The following is a 21,366-nucleotide window of genomic DNA, read 5'->3' as shown; positions in this document are numbered from 1 at the left end:
ACCAGCAGTTGTTGCTTATTTACTGGGTAAATATTTAACACACTAAGGATACTGTCATGACTAAGTACCACAATCCTCTCATGTATCAGATAAGCACAGATCACAAGTATCTCAAAAAAAAATCAGTTTTAAAGAATCTTGCAATTCATTTAGAAAGGATTCTAAAATTCAGTAACTCTAATGAGAAGTGTGCTTGAAAAGGCAGATTAGTTGATTCAGATGGCAGTTCTATCAGAATAAAATAAAATGCATCTTCATCTGTACCAAACCCAGCCATTATTTAAAGAAAAAGTTACATCTAGTCCATTTTAAAGAATTTAATAGTTGTATTTCCCACAATGCTACATACAAGAAACTGTTTTAAATAATATTAATATAAACTAAGAAAAGTCAGAGAACCTTAAGGTAGAAAGATTCCGTCTTTCCCTCACATAATAAAAGACATAACACATATGATTTCTTCAACATCTATATTATTATAACTATAAAAATGTTTAAATAAAGTGTTTAAATGAGGGAGCTAAAAGTCAGGCATTTAAATCCATGTGTAGGCACTGAATAGCTGGTTTAATTTTCAAAACTGCAAACACTTTCAACTTCCACAGAGTTTAAATTGACCGACACCTATAGAAGTCCCATTAACACTTACTCACAGAATTTAATTCATCTGAGTAGGTCCATCAAATTAAAAGGGAGGATTTATATGCAAAAATCACGACTAATGTTTACAGGATTACAGCATATGCTGACATATGCATTTAGTTTTCTAATTTAAGTCTCAAAATTTAAAAGTTTCAATCACAACATTTAAAATATAGGTTGTTTATTTAATTATGCATTTAGGATGTATGCTATAGTCTTTAAAAACATATCCCATGAGGAACTCGCACTAGATTTTCCAACAGAGCAATTTGTAATTGTTTGCAAAGCAGCAACCAGAGTCCTCATGATCAATGTATTGTTCAAAATATTGAGGTATACAAATAAGAGAAATCATTCAGAAGCAGTCATTTTCCTTATTGACCATATTACTTCCGCTGTTTGAAAGCAGAAATCCTGTTAGCAGAGATTTCTGCTTAGAAATGGATGACATAGATAGGTCTGGAATTTTAGAAGTTTATTTAATTTCCTAAGTGCCTAAAAAAAGAACATAATCTTTTATATCCCAAGTTTTAATTAGGGATCAGTATTTACATTTGTATCAACACCTCTAAGTACTTCATTAAAATCAGGATACTGGCCATCACAACACCATTAATATCAGTTAGTTAAACATCTTTTCAGTTGCTAAATGAAAATACACTTTCTAACACAAGGAGTTTTAATCATTCACTCATTATTATGAGGTCAGTGTCACTTTATTTGTCTTTACTATGCTCCTGTTCTAATAAATCATAACAGCAAAATAATTAGGTCGCTCTTTCTAGCACAAGGAAAAAGGATTCAGTCCTGCAGATGCTTTTCAAGTGTCTAATTTTATAAATGTTGATGGTCATATTAGTATACACAAAATAAAGCTTGTGACAAAATGTTTAGACTATCAGGGTTCAAATCACCAGAACAGTTATCAGTATCAAATCTGCAGTGGTCAGAGAGCTACGGCACTGAAATTGCAAAGAACGTATCATCAACTGATCAGGTAGTCTATGAAACTCAATTAACCTGGGTTCTACCAACCATTTCACTGGTAAGATGAAAATATATGTACCCACTTCGTTCCCGGAAGGGAAAGACAAGGCAAACCACTGACTGGTTCTTGCCCTCTTCTTCATTACCACTAAATGAGCAATTAGTGATTGTTCTGGTTCACAAAGCAGGTGAGAGACTGTCCTTTTAAAAAAACAGATCTTTTAAAAGTTTAAAACTTTACAAAGGATTGATTTGCCCCTCATTGTCTCTACTCAGCTGTCTTCAACTAGCAGCAATTTACCTTGGTTTCTGAGCAAAGGTCTCAAGTACCCTTCTAGCTCCATCCTAGTTTTTAAGAAGCGTACCAAACTAAATTATTAAGGCTGCTTTATATCTGTGTCAACTTGATTTATGTATACCAAATGGAACAATCACTTTGAGGACTTTCAAGTAGAATGAGCGGTCTTGTCAATATTCCAGGAAAAGTCACTGTACCCACTGGAATAATTAGTCTCCGACATCACCATCTCTGTCACCTATGAGCCACAGAAAATGAAAACCTACAGCTAATAAGGCAGTTCCAAGCAGATCTCCCAGTGCAGTAAGATAAGGGATAGAAAAACTATCAGGATCTTTTCCTTTTTTCCAGAAGTGGTGCACCATCCAGTCAGCAATCCATAACAGAGTAAACACCTATGCAACATCAAACAAACAAGATATGTATTATTATCACATAAATGACATTGACCGGAAATCAACAGCTAACATTATTGTCTCCTTAGTCTACAACACTATTGTATACAACTACATTTGAAAAATATAAATAATTAATATGAATGAGTTTCAGACTAGAACTCCCTACATGTGGAGACACAGTTACCCAACTTCTCTCAGTCAGTAGCATGCAGAGATAGAAGGAACATATTGAATCATTGTCTGTGCTTGAGGACTTCTGAAAATGGCAAGAAAAGCAAAAACTCCAACCAAATATGCACTTCCCACACATGTCATTTTGTACAGTGAAAGTATAAGTGGGGCTGCAAGATCATTCAGAACTGACTGACACTGCCCCAGACACTCGACTCAGGTGTAACTCTTGTTTCCACAGGTCTAGAACTGACCTGATATCAGACATGATATAAGGTATAACAGGTCAGAGTAAGAACAGTTTCATCTGCATTGTATGATCTGCAAAAAATGGCCTAGAAGCTACTTTTATGCTTGAAAAATAGCAGCTTCAACCCTTCTGTAATAAGGCACACCTGCAATATATATTATGAAATTGTCACTCCAGGCTGAATTGGTCCCAGAATAAAAGATTTCATTCCCAACTGTGAAAGTCTGAACATTTGAGAGGTTTGATCTTAATACTAAAAGTATGCATAATCATTAAACCAATTTTAGAAAAGAATGTTGCACAGCTGTATGATAAGAGATTCTGATTTGGATGAATCATGCGGTGCGGCATGGCATAAGATGAATGGAGAAAGGACCACTAACAGAGCTTCTATTTCTTCTTGTCTCATCTAAGGAGCTGTTAAGATGAAATAAATACTGCATTTTATGTCTTTTTAGTTATTCAGATCTTTAGAAAGTGTAAACCTAAGACAGCTCCCACCACAATTCTTCTTTAAAAGTCTACTATGTACTTTTAAAATAATATACAGTATCAAAAGTAGTAAAAGGCACAAAATTCATATTTTATTTAGTAAATGATCAATTACTGGTATAAAAAGCATCTGTATGCACTTATTTGTTGAAATACTGATAAGGTGGTTGCAAGACACTTCTCCACAATACAAAACACAGTAAAATGAATGTAATATAATAAATTGCACAGAAAAGTTTCTCAATTAATCTTTGCTTTGCAAAAGTATATGTTAATACACAAGCCTGAATTTCCAATTAAATAAGGAAAAAAAAGGGAGTATTTGCTTAATGAAAAATGCATGGCTTATTTATATAAATATATCATCTGAAAAGGGAACTCTGTAGTCTCAGCTAATTATGCGAGTCCTAGGTGTGCTGACTGGAATCCAAACAAACATATTTAAAACAGATGTTTTCTTTGGAAGACTATCAGATTCTTTGAGTCTGCTCCTTCTTCTAAGAGACAAAAAGAGGCCTGTTTATAAAAGACCCCATCCATTAACATCTCCTACAGTATGTGCACAGAAGACTCTGTAGCACCCCACATCAACAATAGTTCTGCATGTTCTATTGCAAGATGAAAGCATTTGTAACAAGAATAATTTATAGTGAATCATATAACACAACCCATTAGACCTAACACACAGTCCCATTGAAATGACAGTATGTACTTCTGGCTCTTAAAAATCATGACACAAAAAATCATTTCTTCATGTATTTTCCAGCTTGAAATAAAACTGCCTTCGACTACTGTGAAAAATTAGTAGTTTGGCAGTTAAGTTTTGTGGACCTTCCCAAATAATTATTTTTGCTATATTAACTTATGGGTGCATAACAAATAATGCAAATTATAACAAACCTGGCTTCTGCAAGTAATTGGAAAAAAGTTATAGCATATTATATTAGCTGCTGCTTATACCAGGATATGCTGGCAGCTGGGACATAGTGCTTCCAGAGTAAATTACAAGACTAGTTCACCAGCCTTTATTTTTGGTGAAGGAATAATCATTACGCATTTGCATGGCCAGAAAGTCACTAATGTTTAAGAATCACACAGATCATCTTTGGAGATGGTTACTTATTTGGCCACAGTAGTTTGTACTAGAAGACAGAAGAAGTCAACCAATGGGACTTAAATCCTTAATAAGATTTCTTTCTTATCAATGTTAAGACAGGGCAAAAGCCCTACTATGAGTCTGCTGAAAGTAAGTCCTTGTATTTAAAGTGATGCGAGAAGTCGCTCACAAAGATCAAAGAAAAAACATACAAAAGCCATTATGAGACTTGTTACTTTAGTGGCACAACAGAACTACACTCCTATAATTGCAGCAAAATTATGCAGATGGCATAGCAGTACAAATACTGTATACTTCTGCTCTGCACTCATGCTTTGAAGAAGAAAGCCTTCCTACTTCTAATTGAAAACCAGCTGGTTTTCAGGGAAAAAAATAGAGACTATCATCACAGAAAAGCCTAATAAGACAAACAGATAATTTTTGTACTAACATGAAATGCTGTAGAAAAGTGGTAAGAAATGCTTGTAAATGTATGCAGTTCAAGATGTGAGCTAGTATTTTAAAATTATTTAATATTCAGAGGAAGAGAATCATTCAATGTTTTCTGAAGAAAGGGAGATGAATAGTAGTAGAATTATGAAACAGAGCACTAGGAATTTTTCCAGATCGAAGCATGAAATAACTGTAAGGTTTAAGAAAGGTAAAAAATAACTAAATATCTATATATAAAAAAAATCTAAGCAAAGTGAGACACTTTATAGTCACTGATCAAGAAAAAAAAAATCCTAGAGCATGGACTGCAAAATTCCAGAAGTTTTCGTATTTCAAAAGGAAGATCATGCTACGTTATTACTTCTGGGAAAAAAATTACAATAGAAATTGAGGAATATGAAACTAAAGATATTATCAGGTTTAGACTGCATTTCTAAAATGACCTATCAGTCACATTGTCAAAAAAGGTCCTCAGAAGACAGAAGCAGCAGAATCTAGCAATAAGAATGAGAGAGAGGGAGGAAGGGAGGGAAGAAAAGACCAGGAGTGAAGTCTTTATAAAATCCTGATTATGAAGAATCTGAAAATAAGGGGTATAACTACACATATAATTTTGTACAACAAAGGGCAGAAATAAAGAGAAACTTGAAATTGAACTTTCTGATTCAAATTGTATCAGACTAGAACTGAATATAAATGCTTAAATAAGAGTCAGCCTCACTATTTAAGGCTCAAATCTTATAATTGCATGACTAGAAATGGGAACAATATACACTACAAAGCAATTTTTTTCCTTTGTGATTGGGCACAAAATTTAATTCTTTGCAGGTCTTTAGATAGGAATAACAAGTTTAGCTACAGAAAAGTTATTTTTGGTCTTTTGCATGTAGTAAGGACCGCTAAATACTATCTGCATTTTCGCATGCAATTAAATTTTCATGACTTCTGAAATGGGAAAAGAATTAAATACTACTATAAAAAATAAAAATACATAATTCCCTTGAAACATTCTTAATACCGTCTAGACTTCCTTTAGCTTAATTGACACTTTGCAGCATTCTATAATATTTGTATTGTTTCTTTTACCTGAGATTACCATATTTCAAGAGTGAATGCAGGTCAAATTCACAGTGATAAGAAGTATAAAGCTGAAATGCATCATATTTGTAAATCAGATTTGATTTTTTTCTATTTACAATAGAATAGTTAGGGTTGGAAAGGACCTTAAGATCATCAAGTTCCAACCCCCCTGCCTTGGGCAGGGACACCTCACACTAAACCATGCCACCCAAGGCTTCGTCCAACCTGGCCTTGAACACTGCCAGGGATGGAGCATTCACAACCTCCCTGGGCAATGCATTCCAGTGCCTCACAACCCTAACAGGAAAGAATTTCCTCCTTATATCCAATCTAAACTTCCCCTGTTTAAGTTTTAACCCATTACCCCTTGTCCTATCACTACAGTCCCTAATAAACAGTCCCTCCCCAGCATCCCTATAGGCCCCCTTCAGATACTGGAAGGCTGCTATATTTATATTACTTTATACATTAGTTGCTGGGATTAGCGAATTCAAACACCAAACTGGAAAAAGAAAGTTTAAGTTATGCATTTGCATATGCTTTCTCACATGGGCATTATCAAAATTCACCTATAAGCTTAATACAAGACCTTTTAGCAGTTTATTTAGCATGCCTTGGACAGGATATCCTGCATGTTACTAGTACTGCTGATTCACCTTTGATTTTTCCCATGTGAAGGTGCACTACAAAGTAGTTTCCTTTTGTTACTTTAGACAGGCAACACATGCAAATAATTGTGGAATAAGAACTCTTACAAACCTATGAAATGCAAAGGTAAAGTTTGGTTTTTGTTTTTTAGGTTTTTCAGTTATGAGTGAAACCCTCCAATTAAGGATATCTAAAGAATACTGTGTCCTGACTCTGACACCATTCTCAGCAGATTTACGGTTTAGGTTTTCTAGTGGGTTTGACCCTTCATTAAGTTAGCTCTTAAATTTTATATGACATTCCTCAGATTTTAGATGGCTTTAAATGTCTTCACGTGAAGCTAAGGAGTAACTGTAAAGTTTAATAATAGATTTACACTGAACTTGCTGAATTTCCATTCTCTAGAGCCAGAATTCTGCAGTCAGTGCACTCTCAGAGTAAGGTCTACATATATTTGTCAAAAGAAATTTGTCTCCCCTGTCTTCTCAGGTAGCGTATCTGGTGTGTATCTTGCCATATTTTCCCCCAAACATACAGAGATTTCCTTCAAGTCTGGCAGCAAAGAAACCACTGAACAGCAAGTTCTTTCTTTCTGCTGCTGTTTGTGTCTTACCTAAGTGGTATTAACTACACTATGGTATCCCAGTACCCAGACAGCATAGCGTACTTACTTATATGAAAGACTAAAACCTCATCTAAGTAAAAAAGGGGATACCATTTCAGTTGAAGTTTTTTCTAAAACAATTTGATTATGGCATTTTTTTTTATTCCACAGATTTAATCCAAGTTCCTGAGACTGTCTTCATGGTTTCTTTGTCAGACATCCTGGTTTAACCAAGACAGTCCTAATTTCAGGCCATTTGTCAGCTGTCTGAATGGGGAGTGCAATCCTGACCATTAAGTTTTCAGGTATGCTCAATGTGCACTTGCTGTAGCACAACTCAGTGTGTCATGCTCCATACATAAGCACTTTGAGCTCAGCCTTCTGGTGGCAAAAATTATATATCCCTGTTAATGACCTGGTAGGAGCCAGGCTTCTACCACAGACAGCAACATCCCTGGAATTGAGAGCATGGGTGATAGTTACATTCAGATCCTAGTAAATATGTCAAGTCTGCTTCTCATGCTGCAACGAAAAAGCACTGAACATACAAAACTGTCCACATTTGGACCTTAGTTTTCATATTTCCTTGAATAATGTAGTCTCTTTTAGCAGTTAACTTGCTTTATATTTCGGAAATAACCTTTCCTATTAGAAAAAGCAGTATTTAAAATGCATCATTATTTTCTCTATAAACACAGCCTTCCCTATTTCTCTATAATGTACAGTATACCACGAGTTATTTTTCCACACTGAAGAGGCCCATACCATCATTAGAATCCCCACACTAGTGAGACATCCAATATGCTTTTGATGTGAGAAGGAAGTCATTATGAGTACTGCTGAATTCTTGGCTTTCTATTGCTCCAAACAGCCTTGAAGCCCTGCAAAACTACTTCACATCTGACCTTCACTGGATAAGGACTGCATTTTGGAATTACTTATTTGCTTGGTAATAGCTCTGGGAATCTCCTATTGTTTGTTTATTCCCCGAGTCTTTAACATGACTGTGTGCTCTGATTTGGTTAGGAGGTGTGAAAATTCCTTAGAGGGCGTTTTACTGGCTCAGTGAGAACATACAGAACAGAGGCTGCCTTTGAATGCTTAGAACCATTCGCCAGGACTGATGGCTTGGCAATTCCACTGCTGCTCTCATTCTACTGCAGGTTGACAAGACAGAGGATGAAACTTTGCTTGGTACATAGCCTCATACAGCTAAAAAATACTTGAGCCTTTCTGAGGTATAAGCAGAGGACTGTTTTTCAATTAATTATTCTTTGTTGGTCAAACACCAGATTGTAACTGCATGCAGCATACTGGTGTGTGACTTGTAATAAAGAAAGGAGTATTCCTCTGAAATAGAGGCCACTCACCAAATCCAAAACACATTTAAAATCAATATACTGGTTTTCATTAATACACACTGGCTTGCCCAGATACTGTAAACTGCATTATATGAAGTACTTACAAACTTACAGGGTACACCTTCCTATAGATTCCTTCCTATTTTCCTTTTCCTATTTTCCTCTGGTGCTGCCACTCATAAACACAGAAGAGAATCTCCACTACAGAGTGAATTCAGACCTAACAGTCTTTAGTCATAACTAAAGTTTTTGTATTAACATTTCCCTGGGGTTTTTTTTAGTGTACTGTAATATACTAGTTCTACTTTTGTCATTTCCTTAACCCCTTCCTCTCCATTTTAAACAAAGAGCTGGACAGTAAGAGATAAAAATCAGATCTTGAAGTTAACTAACAACCTCCATTAGTCCTCTGTAAAATATGTCATTAATAATTTAACATATTTCAGTAGTCACTTGAATTTTAAAGATAGAAAAATCACTTTATTGCTGTTGTTGGGTTTTAGTTTAGCATTAAGAGTTTAACACAGTGCAAAAAATGTGAGTAGATGTGTCATAATCATTATTCAGCTACCCTTTCCATCCCCCAGCTCCAATATATGTAAGGAATTGCAAAGGGCAAAGTACTGATATCAAACCTCCTCAAACACAACACTGACCATAACTAACTCTTACTTTTGGGAATCACTATGTTCTTTTAAATTATCATCTATCACCTCAAACATAAAATTACAAGCCTGCAAGCAGGCTTGTAATTTTGACATCCACTTTTGTATACCTTCCATGCAGAGTGATTAATGTGAAGTCCAATACATTATAAAAAAGGATTAGAATGCAGATCTCTCACTGCTCAAAAGACTGTCAATGGATTTGTTTTGTTGATAATCTAAATGATAATAATTAGTTGTGAGGTTTTCCAGTTTTAAAGCAGAACTGGAAAAGCTCTCACTGGAAGCGCAAAAATCTGAAAGAATTATGGACAAATGAGATCAGTAAGTGTTGGTTTATGCCAAAACAAATGGTGGCTTGAAAACTGTTCTTTACAACACCCAGGCGCATAGATGATGTCACTGAAAAGAGGGAAGAGGAATGAGCACAAATAAGGGTCTTCTGTGAGAAAAGAGAAACTTAAAAGCACACAACTGCTTTTAGTAAATAAATTTAAGTTCAAGATTTAAGGGTTAAAGCAAGAAATGGCTGTCTGAACATTTTAAAGCTGCTTTAAGTAGAGGTATGCAAAACTACAATAATCACTACTAGAAAAATGCCAGAATAATTAAGCTGGGGAAATGAATCTATAAATATTTTAGAAGGTGTTAAAAAACATGGGGCTCAAAAACTGTAAATTTGTCAAGACCCATGAGAAGTCATAGTGTGCAAGTAAATACATCTCAAACTATTTGTTATGGTTAAAGATAGAAGATAACGAGGAAAAAATCTAAAAAAGGGAGCAAGGGAAAGGGAATCCGCTTTACACACAAAAAACAAGAAAATCAGGTCTGACCTTATAGACTGCAATTCAGATACACAACTGCAAAACCCAGTGTTCTAATCAGACCTTGAATTTATAAAACTCAACTTTACATGTGCATACATGTTGATGCTGTATCTGAATTACCGTGTGTTGGAAAGTCCTGCTCTAATCCCTTAACTTGGTTTTTGGCTGAACTGCTTTTCTCAAATCTTGATCTGTCCTCTGCTGCTGAAGAAAAGCTTTGTATTCCTAAACATACAATTGCAGTTCTGTGAGCCAAGGACTGTATGGATTTCATATGGATTTATGAATTCAGGCTGATTCCTATGTGAAATCCCTGAAGTCTAATAATGGCTGAAATCACACTGCAGTGTTACCTTCAGCAGAGATATTAACAGAGACTCTTTCCCCATCCTGTTTTTGTTAAGTGTAGCCAAGACAAAGAAATGCCAAGACACAGAAAAACTTGACTGAAATGGGCCAAAGGATTCCAAAGTTATTAGAAAGGACAGTCAGCCAACCAGAACAGACAGAATGAAGGAACAACATCATTTCCTCAAGAAAACACATTATAAAACCAGTGATAAGGCTGGACACTAGGAATACTATGTAAGAAGAGAATGAAAAGTAATTTATAACTTTTAGTATGACATTCTCATTTTCAAAGGTTGGAATGTTACCATTTCTACCAAAAAAAAGTACAGAATTTTCATATGAAATCAAAATAGCAACAGTTTTTGAACCTTATCTTTTTGGAAATTTAGACATTTATTAGACAATTTAAAACATTAAACATTATGATTTTTATTAAGGATTGACTGATTATATTGTTTGTATTTAAAAACTAAATTGGTCACATTTATAGAAGCGGTATGTATAACTAATGGAAATTTCAACTGTATTTTTACTGTGTAACATGAACAGTCCATTTTTGGTTTTAAGGTACAATGAAACTCTATAGGTAATTCAGCCAGGTTTTAGCTAAAAATTGGCCATAGATTTAAGAAAAACATTTATTTTTGTTTTACTGATTTCTTGAGGTGAAATTACTTAAATTGAGACATTGCTGTTTCAAAAGGCATGTTTCAAGAACTGCCATCGCCTGGTGCCTACAGGCTGCTAGGTAAGACCAGCCAAAATAATGTAACATTTGACAACTAATACAATTACAATTTCTTGTACAGTGATCGCTGTCAGACTAATTTCTACTTTAAGAAATATTAAGAATGCACCAACCAAGTCATAACATTCTCATCTACTGTATATTTGAACATGTTAACTAAAACTGTAATGTGAACCACTTTAGGAGATTTTTTTGACAGTTTTCCGTGACAACACATTCATTATTCATGACTGCCACTTTTCCTTCTCTCCACCTCCCTTGTAGTTGATTAAAAGGATGGGGGTTTTAGATGCAATGGTTCCAAGGAGCATGTGAAAGAAAGCTCAAGATGCATGACTGGAAAGTAATGAAGTCAGGTGTTTTCTGAAAAGCACTCACAATACAGATAGATCTGGGTAAGCTACATAAATCTGGAGATGAATTACTTCAGAACTGTGCTGAAAACCTGTATTAACCCATACCTTCTTGTACTATTCATGAGATTGCAGAAATCAGATAAACATAATTTTCTTAAAAAAACTGATTTTCAATCAGTACTTCTTCTTACCTGTAACAGAGCCGCAAACAAATATACTGCTATAAAGATAGGAGTTAAGGAAGTGTGGCCGCTTTTCATTAAGTGGATAGTGTACAAGAAAATCAGGTGTCCAGGAATCACCAAAAGAAGAAGAACTTGGGCTGATTTGTTATTTACTCCTACAATAAAAAAAATAATCAAAATTCAGTTACATTTTCAATTACTATATCAGGTTTTTATTAATTTTAATATAAAAAGCCATTTTTTAATTCCACAGCATTGGGGAACAGTGCCATTATTTTCTGCTAAAACACTTCTTGAGGATTTTCACACGGGGAAAAAAAAGCCACCTCTAGTGTATGCCAGAAAAGTTAAGCAGGGCCCTTCCAGGAGACAGTGTTAACTGTCTGCTTTCATTCTGCACTCATGTAATACCATCTAATTTTTGGAGCTGCAGTGACCTCCTAAAGCCATCCTAGGAAAGAGGATCTTTTGGACACCATATTCGAAACACCCTCAAAAGTACCTTATATATCTAACAAGTAATCCCATGTTACCACTTTCGCATCAGTTCCAATCCATTTCATACATATGAAAGTGTAATACTGTTGAAACATCACCTTTCACCACCATTGCTACATTATTAGGAAAGGGGGCAATACAGAGGAGGAATATGCTGTGAAGCAAGAATGGAGAAAGAGGATGGCAAATGGGAAATGGCAAGTAGGGACTTAGCAATAATGTTAGATATAAAGTTTGTTCCTAACAGGAGACTGGTTTGAACTTCTGGAGTTAAATGACAAAGGTTAGGAGCAGGTAAACAGACTAAACAAAGATGAAGTTTGAAATCCTTCTGAGTGGGTATCACAGCATCATGCCCCTATCTTCAACCCTTGCTAGGTTTACACCTTTTCCTGTGTTCCTCTCTACGCACCACCTCCTCCTACGGAGTTCCTAGTGATTCTCACAGTCAAACAACTGCAGGCAAAGGAAACTGCCAAGTCTCTGCTGCCTTTGAATTGCATACACGAAGTTTAGTTTCTTGACATTTCTCATTGGTAGTACAGTCTGGCATAGAGGGGGGAAAAGTGGAGACATGAGACAGCAGTTTTGACAATTAACCAATACATACCTGTACCATAATATGTTCTGCATGGATAATAGCAACCCTTGGCTTCTTCTGGCAGCTCTCCAGGAATGTTATGTAAATGGAGGTAGGTAGAAATTCTGCTAGCTTGAATAGCTACTAGATTACCACCAATGCCTGAAATACAAAAGGAAACAAGCGGTACATTTTCAACTATTTTTTTTCTCTAGTAGGCAACATTTTTGCAAATTTACCAATATAGTCCTCTACTTACAAAAGTCAAAAAGAGAAACATCTTTAGAAAATATATTAGTTATAAATGGGCTAAAAACAAGCATTAAAATAAGCCAGAATACTTGGTCTACAATTTGGTGTATTCCTGGATAATTTGGAGATCAGTTTTATTCATGTTAAGTGCAAAAGGCTCTTCCAAAAGGTTCAATCTGATGCTTTCTCATAGGTGAAGTTCCCTTTCATTGCTCCCTCTTCTTTTGAAAATCCTTCTGAAACAATAGAAGTACTACATAGTTGTGCCACTGCTGGATTACCTTCCTAGGTCAGTACTGCTGGCAAGTATCAGTAATGCAAAGCAGAAGCACTCGCTCCCAGAAACTGAAATGCAGATTTCATGCACAGAACCATAGGGCTGGAAAAGACTTCAAGAGCTAATCTATTAATTCCCCTTCACCACAGAGCAGGATTAACTGTAATTTTCTGCCATTTATAATTCAGGTTGAAAGGACAAGTGTCTGAATAATAGATTTTTTAAAGAATGGTAGTAATGGAGATTCTACTTTCTCTGTGACAACTGCTGATATACTTCCCATTAGAGAAAAAGATTTCTATGAAACAAACCACCCTAGGATGCAAAGAGAAGTGGCTGGCACTGTTACAAGGCTACGGTATATAATCTTTGAAAGGTCATGGAAATATGGGGGTATTCCTTAACAACCGGAACAGGGGAAATGTCGCACCCATCTTCAGCAAAGCATCTGACGGTTTTCCACAGCTTCCTCCTAGACAAACTGGCAAGTTACAGACTGGATAGGTTGTCTGTAAGATGGGTGGGAAATTGGCTAACAAGCTGCACTCAGAAAGTAGTGATCAACATTTTTTAGAGGAAGCTGGCAGCCTGTCACAAGTGGGATATCAATCCCCAGCGGTTGATACTGGGCTCCACACTATCCAACGACTTCAGAAATTACCTGGATGATGGGATTGAAAGCATCCTCACCAAGTTTGCTGATGACACTGAACTGAGTAGTGAGATGGACATGTCAAAAGAGAGAGCTAGAGACCTGGACAGGCTGGAAGTTTAACAAAGACAAGTTCTGCACCTGGGAAGATGTAACCAAAGAGCCCAGTTCAGACTACAGTCTGTTGCTGGGCAGCACCTTGTTGAAAGGGACCTGGGGGTCCTCTGAATGAGATTAACATCAGTTACTGTTGCAGTGCAGCAACAAAGGCAAATCAGGGGCATCACTAGCAGAGACAGAGATGTGATCATCCCACTCCACTTAGTGCTTGTCAGGCTGTACCTTGAGTACTGTGTGCAGTTCTGGTCCCCGCAACTCAAGAAAAATGCGGACAGACTGAAGAATGTAAAAAGGATAGCCATGAAGATGATCAAAGGTCTGGAAAACTTGCTCTATGGGGAAAAACTGAAGGAGTTAGTCCTTTTCTCCTTGGAGAAGGCTCAGGGGACACCACCCTTTTTAAAGGGCAGCAACAAGGAAGATGCAGGCACTATTTTCACAAGGAACCACACAGAGAGGACTAGTACGTTTCATTGTTCTGCTGGTCATAGAATGACATGCATAAAGCTGCATTTGTGATTTGTTTAAATCACTTCGATAGGTACAGAGATACTCTGCTTTGTAACAGGAGTTACTGTGCATGTGACATTATCTCAGCAGTATCAGATTAATCAGATCCCTGCAAGTAGCAGAAAATAGATAAAACTGTGTCAGTTGACAAGATGTCAATACCCAAAATTGATAGCTTCTCAGCATCTTCCGAATGCATAAAATTGTCATGTTCTGTGTAGCTGCTCATATTATAAAAATCTCTGTAGATGTATATGAGGACTGTTTCCATGAACGTTTAAGTCAGATTTGTTGTTTTTTCCAGGTAAACAGCATTGAAGTCATCATAGCAAATACCTGATAATAAACATTAACTTTGTTAGCTTCTTTTCATTCCCGTGAGAACTATAGCAAAGAGGAAAATAATCTTTTTCAAAAGTAAAATCCTGCAGCTGTTCTGCATTCCTCTCAGAGCAGCCGGTCTGTTTAGCTTCACTATGAGAGTGCTACTTTGTCAATAAGCACAAGAGATGTTCTCTGCTGAAGCGTGAAGGATGTCATGCTGACTTCAAACTTTAAAAGAAAATTAAAAGACTCATCATTTTAATGAGTCAGTTAAGAATTAAGCAACAATACTTCCAAAAATTTATATCACAGTTCTCTTTTGTCTAACAAGCACCCTAGTATACATGAATATAAAATCACATATATGAACATATATAATAATAATAAATAAAAATACATTTTTATATATACTATCATATAGTCATGAGACAATCCATAGCTCAAAACAGTCAGTTTTCCCCATTAGCCTTTTCGGAGTTCAACAACTTGCTTTTGGATGCATTTCTATTATAGAAATGAAATGAAAAGAATTGAAAAAAAATTATCTCAGTTACAACAGTAACCAAAAGCCCTAAATTTTTGAATAATACTATATTTCAGAAAATTCAAGATTAACCTTTTTTCCTGACCACTCTACCACTAACTTTAAAAAATCATGTTTTATGCAAGTGACATACTTAGATTACAAGCCTAGCTTAACTAGCTACATTTTTACATTGCTTTTTTCATCTGCATTTCTTCCATCTTCTTTTTTTACTTTGTAGCATTTATTTTAATACTTTAAAATGCTTGCAGGAAAGCAGTTGGAAATTATTAGCTTTTCCTATATGGATGTTTTTTAAGAGAAGCCTTTGAGACAATGTTATATAAGCAAACTATTACATTTTATGTTTTACTCATAAATAATTTCTCTTCTATGCCTAATAAAAAAATTGTTCCTTGTATATACATATAGGAAAAAAAACCAAATATTCTCATATAATTGTGTTGTGAAAACTAATGATAACTGAAATCTTCTAAAAAACTTGCAAGTAAAGGCCTAAATGAAAACACACAGCTATAATAGCACAGAATACGCTGATTTACATGTACAGTTTAGCAACTAGGTAGGCAAGTGCTCCAGCCACACCGCCCAAGTAACAGAAGGCAAAGGCAGGGACTGCGAGACTACCTGCTGTAGAAGATCTAGTTTAAGATCATCCAAAGAACCTGAAGCTGCATGAAGTGATAGGACAAGGGGGAATGGCTTTAAACTGGAAGAGGGGAGATTTAGATTAGACATTAGGAAGAAATTCTTCACTATGAGGGTGCCGAGGCACTGGCACAGGTTGCCCAGAGAAGCTGTGGCTGCCCCATTCCTGGCAGTGCTCAAGGCCAGACTGGACAGGGCTTGAAGCAACCTGGTTGCTCCAGGCAGCCAGGTGGAAGGTGTCCCTGCCCATGGCAGGGGGTTGGAACTGGTTGATCTTTATGGTCCCTTCTGACCTAAATCATTCTATGATTCTATAAATCTATGAAACTATGAACTATAAAGCACTAAAACTAGCATCCAATAATGCATCAAAAGTAAATATCCAAAATCAAATATCCCTCCTCCTTTTCCTGACAAAATAAAGACTGAATTAAAATGTTCTCTTACAGCGTAGGTGCCTTCTGAGACTATCACGTTCTTTCCAATTCAGGATGCAGAAAAATTAATTTGCTACCCAGCCAAATTGCTCTACTACCATACAACTACACTAATGTTTTCCCTTGTCATTTAGAGATGCTTGACTGTCTAAGACAGTGGTTATCTTCTAATCAAAGCACTACTCTGTTGTGTGAAAGCTGATAGTACAACTATGCGATCAGAGATTAAAATATACAGTCATTAAAAATGCATTTTAGTTTTTTGAGGAGGAATGGTTTCTGGGTATTTTCTTTCCATATTCTCAAAAACAATTTACAGCAAAAGCTCTCTGAAAGACCTGGAATCTGTCATTGAATTTATCCTACTAATAGGTAAAAAATGTATGGTTTGGGGAATGTATTACATAAGCTTAACTTTCATCTCCCAGACAACAGACATTCAGTGAGTTTTGTGCTAAATTTTCTCATATGGGTTTCTTGTATTCCTTGATCTACATTTAGTCCCTCCAGATATAAAATACTTTTACAATACGTACAGACAAATATTAAGAAATATTACGACAGGTTTGTGTTACCCTTAAAGAATACTGCTTTAAACCATCTGCAAAGGCACATTTTTCTACATATAGCCTACAAAGCATTTCTAATTTTCAGGTGTTTTCAGAATTAAATTGCAGAACCTCCGTTCTACAAGATGCATAAAAAATGGAGTAAAGTCTATCAACATGATGGTTATTGTGCAGTAACTCCTGAAATGCAAATACTTAGAAAATATATCACCATGTTTTGTTTAAGCATACAGTGAAAACAGAGAGGAAAGTGCCTCTATCTGGTAACTGCACCTGAGTTAATTTCTGGCGCATATTCACAAAGCATATAATTGTTCAAGGCATTATCTTTTTTCTGCACAAAAGGAACTCAGTTACCTGCAAATTGCAATTCCTGAGCTAAATTCAACACGCTGTGATGGTGTAACAGGATTTGCAAATTTTAACCATCTCATCCATTAGAAAACATAAAGTTCTACTTCAGTATCTATGCTGAAGCACAGGCATGCTTGGGCTTAGTTGTTTGATTCAGACCCTCAGTACAACAAACACAGATATCTAAATTTCAAGTACTTTGTAAGTACCACAATGGCTGAAACCACAAACTGATTTATTTATTTTTTAAAAATGGAGTTACAATTTAAACCAACCAAACATAGAATTAAAAATAATTTTTAATCTCAATAAATGTGTTTAATAGGGGGAAAATGGAAAATAACAGTTGTGAAATATTTCTGGCCACCAGCAGTAAAGCTGACCATAAATGCCCACCTGCTTAAGACCTGTTTTAATATTCTTGGCAAATATTTGCAGTTATTGTTAACAGGGGTAGGAACCTTTGAGGTTGCTCACATTCCAGACCAATATTTCTTAAACCAAAGGATTTATGGGTCCACACTGCAATGTAGGTGATGAAAGTTACTTGTCCCACCTCTAAGAATATGCAAACCTTCTAGACAGAACCACATTGAAAGCTATTTAATGGTGCACACAGGAAGCCTAACACTGGTAGTTTTGCAGTGCATACTGTTCCAGGTTCTGAGGTGTGGCAACTGGCACTGAATAAAACAGTGACAGCTTGAAAATCCTGGACAAATTTACACTATCCTCAAATTATGGCTGGACTCAATCCCAATAGGTTATAATATTTCTTTCAGGTTTTCTCTAGTTTCTTTCAGGTTTTCTGTGTCATAAAAGCAACAAACTTTCAGTTAAGAGAAAGGAAAAAGCATATGAAAAGTGTTTTGAGGGAAAAATCTCAGCTCATTACTTAGGCTTACAATAAGAATTCCAAGACCTGGAAAGCACTGGTAGAGAAAGCTTTCCGCAACAATAATATTTAAAAAGCCATCTGTTAAGTGGTCCAGCACACCTTTTATGTCAGTAAATGACTGTCAACAGATGTGCTTTTTTAACAGAAAGTTTCTTAAACCCCAGTTTACTACAGTATACTGACCAGCAATATCAAAAGGTGCCAGTAGAGTTATGAAACCCAGGAGAGGTTAATCTAATAGCAACCAAAAAGTCACCTACCTACAATTTCCTTTTCAAAGAGGTGTACCATAAAACAGGCCCACTCTGCATCCTCTACACAGAACATATTTTCTCTATATTTTCCAATTGAAATGCCTCTATCCTTAGAATTCTGAGGGTTGAGGGTGTTAGCATGCAAACATACAACACTTAACACATTATTCCCCTCTGCTCCTTTCTGAATGAGGGATAATCAAAATTCCTTAGTGCTTCTGTTGTTGCCCAGTGGCATTGCAAAAGCATTATTGCTATCAGCAGCAACAGGCCATGGGCCTTAGGATAACTTCAGTCCTGGCCTATTAGGCTTGTTGTGAGCTCCAGAATGGAGGCTTCTTTTCCTACAATGTAAGAGATTGGGATAAGAGCAAAGGTCCTGAAACGTCCTGAAATACAGACTCAGGACTATAAACAACTCACTGATGGTTCATTACTAATCACTGAAGAAGTCTGAACTTTCAGAGCTGGGGAAAGACTGCTTTATGTGTAGCAAGAAAAGGAGCTAAGCATGAAAAATTCACATGAACAATGGAGTAAGGCACCTAGTATGGCTTGGAAAATAACATTCTCAGGCATTGCATAGTAGACCAAGGGGCAGATGACAAAGGGTAAGAACAAGCTAGAAATACAAAATTTCCATGAACAGGGAATCACCATCCCTGGAAGTGCTCAAAAACACGCAGATGAGGCCCTCCGTGACATGGTTTAGTGGTGGTCTTGGCAGTCCTGGGGTAACGGTTGGACTTGATGATCTTACAGGTCTTTTCCAAACTAGCTTATTCTATGACCTGATAGCTAATCAACTAGCATTTGGCTAGTTCTTTTTCTTTAAAGTAGTTCAAATGAATGTATGTGCATTGCCTTAATACTGTTGATAGACTTCTGAAAGAAAATAAGAAACAAAGTGGTACATTTACCGCTTTTCTAGAGGCATGTTTACAGCAAGCTTTCATTCTTAGCAATTATAATTATTTACTTAAGTCAAATCACTAGCTAAAACTGTTAAAGGTAAAACGTAAACACACAGGCAATCCAGGTTTCAAAGCCATTTTTTGTGAAAGAAAATGACAGTGAATAAGATGCACAGCTCCACTCACAAGAGCAGTCCGTAACTGCTACAGGTTAAAGACCATCATTGAACATCTGGCAGGAACATGAGGCCTTGAGAGAGTTGTGTATCCATAAGACCTGCATACACTGTAGGCAGCAAGTCTAGAATAAGTGAGTCAGTAGATAATAAATGAGTCTACAGAGAAAATGCAGAAGTATTCTGGTACTGTACTGGAGCAGAAGTAGGAGCCTTTGAGGAAACAGCAAGAAACAATCACCAGACAGTTGTTGTCTTTTATAATCAAGGGATGCCATCTAGGAAAGCAGGATCACTGGTAAGAGTACTGGTTTGAGTACACCTGCTTAAAAGGAAGAGGTAATCCTCTTCTCTTAGAAAGCAAATGCAGTGGGTTACCAAAAAGGACTATTATACGAGAAGTTACAGATGTAAAGCAGAAAACAGTTGGAAGATCAACTGCATGCCTGCCTTGCTCTTTAGGTATCTGGAAATCAAAATGGAATCAAGGTAGATGCAAGTATTTGCAATTTTTAATTAATATAAAGGCAAGACACAGTCAAGGAAGCATAAAGGCTGGAGTGTAAAATCTAATTTACAGTCAGCAAGGAACACAAGTGGCAACACAGAAATGTTTCATATTAAAAGTACAAAGGAAAGAAATACCGGGCCTTTAAGGAAAAGAACAAGTAACATGCTTTGTGTAAGATAAAAATACTCAGTTCCTTTTGTCTACTACCTTCATAAAAATGATGGTATCTGATAACAAACTGACATGTATTAGGGCCTGAGGGTAAGTTAAATTTAGTGCATCCTTAGAGAGCTAGATGAACAATCCCTGAATTAGCAGAGATCATTTTTGCAAACTGATTATCTTGGAGGTTAGTGAATACCAGAGGGCTGTACTGGGGAAAACAGAAAATGTACCTTTAAAAAGGGACAGAAAGGATCATCTGGGGAATCCGTATATTGGTGAAACTTAAACTCCTACATAAGTATTACAACAAATTATTAAATAGGCAATTTATAAACATCCAAAAGATATGAAAGCTTTAAAACAAGAGCTAACATGAATTTGCCAAGAACATGATTCTGTCAAAACAATATGATTTCCTCCTCTAACTGAGCAGCTTGTCTAATGGTTACAGGAATAGATATACTAACCCTCAACTGTAGTAAAACGTTTTGGTGCTATCCCATGCTAATTTCCATTAGCAAACTCTGGAAAAGTAATTGTTTCAGGGTCATGTGGTTCAAAACTAAAACTCAGTGTCCATATTAACTTTTTATTATCTAGGTGGAAAACAAGTGGTGATAATTAATTTCACTAATAGCTTAGAAAACAGAAAACGATATATCCATATGGAATTTACAAAGGCCAATTTAAGCACTTTGTAAGCCAAAAATTAGAAGTCAAATTCATCTCAGTAATTGGAGAAATGGTTTAAAGATCAACAATACATAAAAGTGCAAAATAATTTAAGGAATCAAGCAGAAGAATACAAAAGGGGAAAGAACAGCTATGCAGTCACACAGCTGGAACAGATCTGGTTATTATAATTACTGCAAACTAAATATGTATCAACCCTGTGATACTTATAGGGAAAAAAAAAGGGGGGGCATTTTCAAACTGCATCAGTCCAATAAGATATTAACTGTTCTCATAAAATTTGCCTTGTTTTTATTGTTAGAAGAGGAAACACTTAACTCAAGGACCAAATTTGCACAAATACATTCTTATACACCTGGAAAGTGCTTACCAAGC

At 36.1% G+C, this 21,366-nt stretch overlaps 1 protein-coding gene across 2 annotated transcripts in view; it reads right to left on the bottom strand.

Moving 5' to 3' along the window:
- Nucleotides 1–302: 302 nt before the first annotated feature.
- SLC41A2 (solute carrier family 41 member 2) overlaps nt 303–21,366 on the bottom strand; it is a 51,970-nt gene continuing 30,906 nt past the window's right edge. The window contains exons 10-12 of one of the 2 annotated variants that reach the window (XM_061371857.1): nt 12,724–12,855; nt 11,622–11,770; nt 303–2,322 (exon numbers count right to left, since the gene is read on the bottom strand). In XM_061371857.1, the coding sequence (XP_061227841.1) occupies nt 2,137–2,322; nt 11,622–11,770; nt 12,724–12,855 (467 nt within the window). In that variant the 3' untranslated portion in view covers nt 303–2,136. Of the gene's footprint in view, nt 2,323–10,792; nt 11,475–11,621; nt 11,771–12,723; nt 12,856–21,366 lie in introns of those variants that run through there. The other variant, XM_061371858.1, reaches the window with a different exon arrangement.

This window comes from Neopsephotus bourkii, unplaced genomic scaffold, assembly GCF_033783945.1.
Source record: "Neopsephotus bourkii isolate Nb327-2 ecotype Australia unplaced genomic scaffold, CSIRO-AGI_Nbou_v1 NB_1589, whole genome shotgun sequence".
Taxonomy (NCBI): domain Eukaryota; kingdom Metazoa; phylum Chordata; class Aves; order Psittaciformes; family Psittacidae; genus Neopsephotus; species Neopsephotus bourkii.
This window is presented reverse-complemented; position numbering and strand designations above follow the sequence as displayed.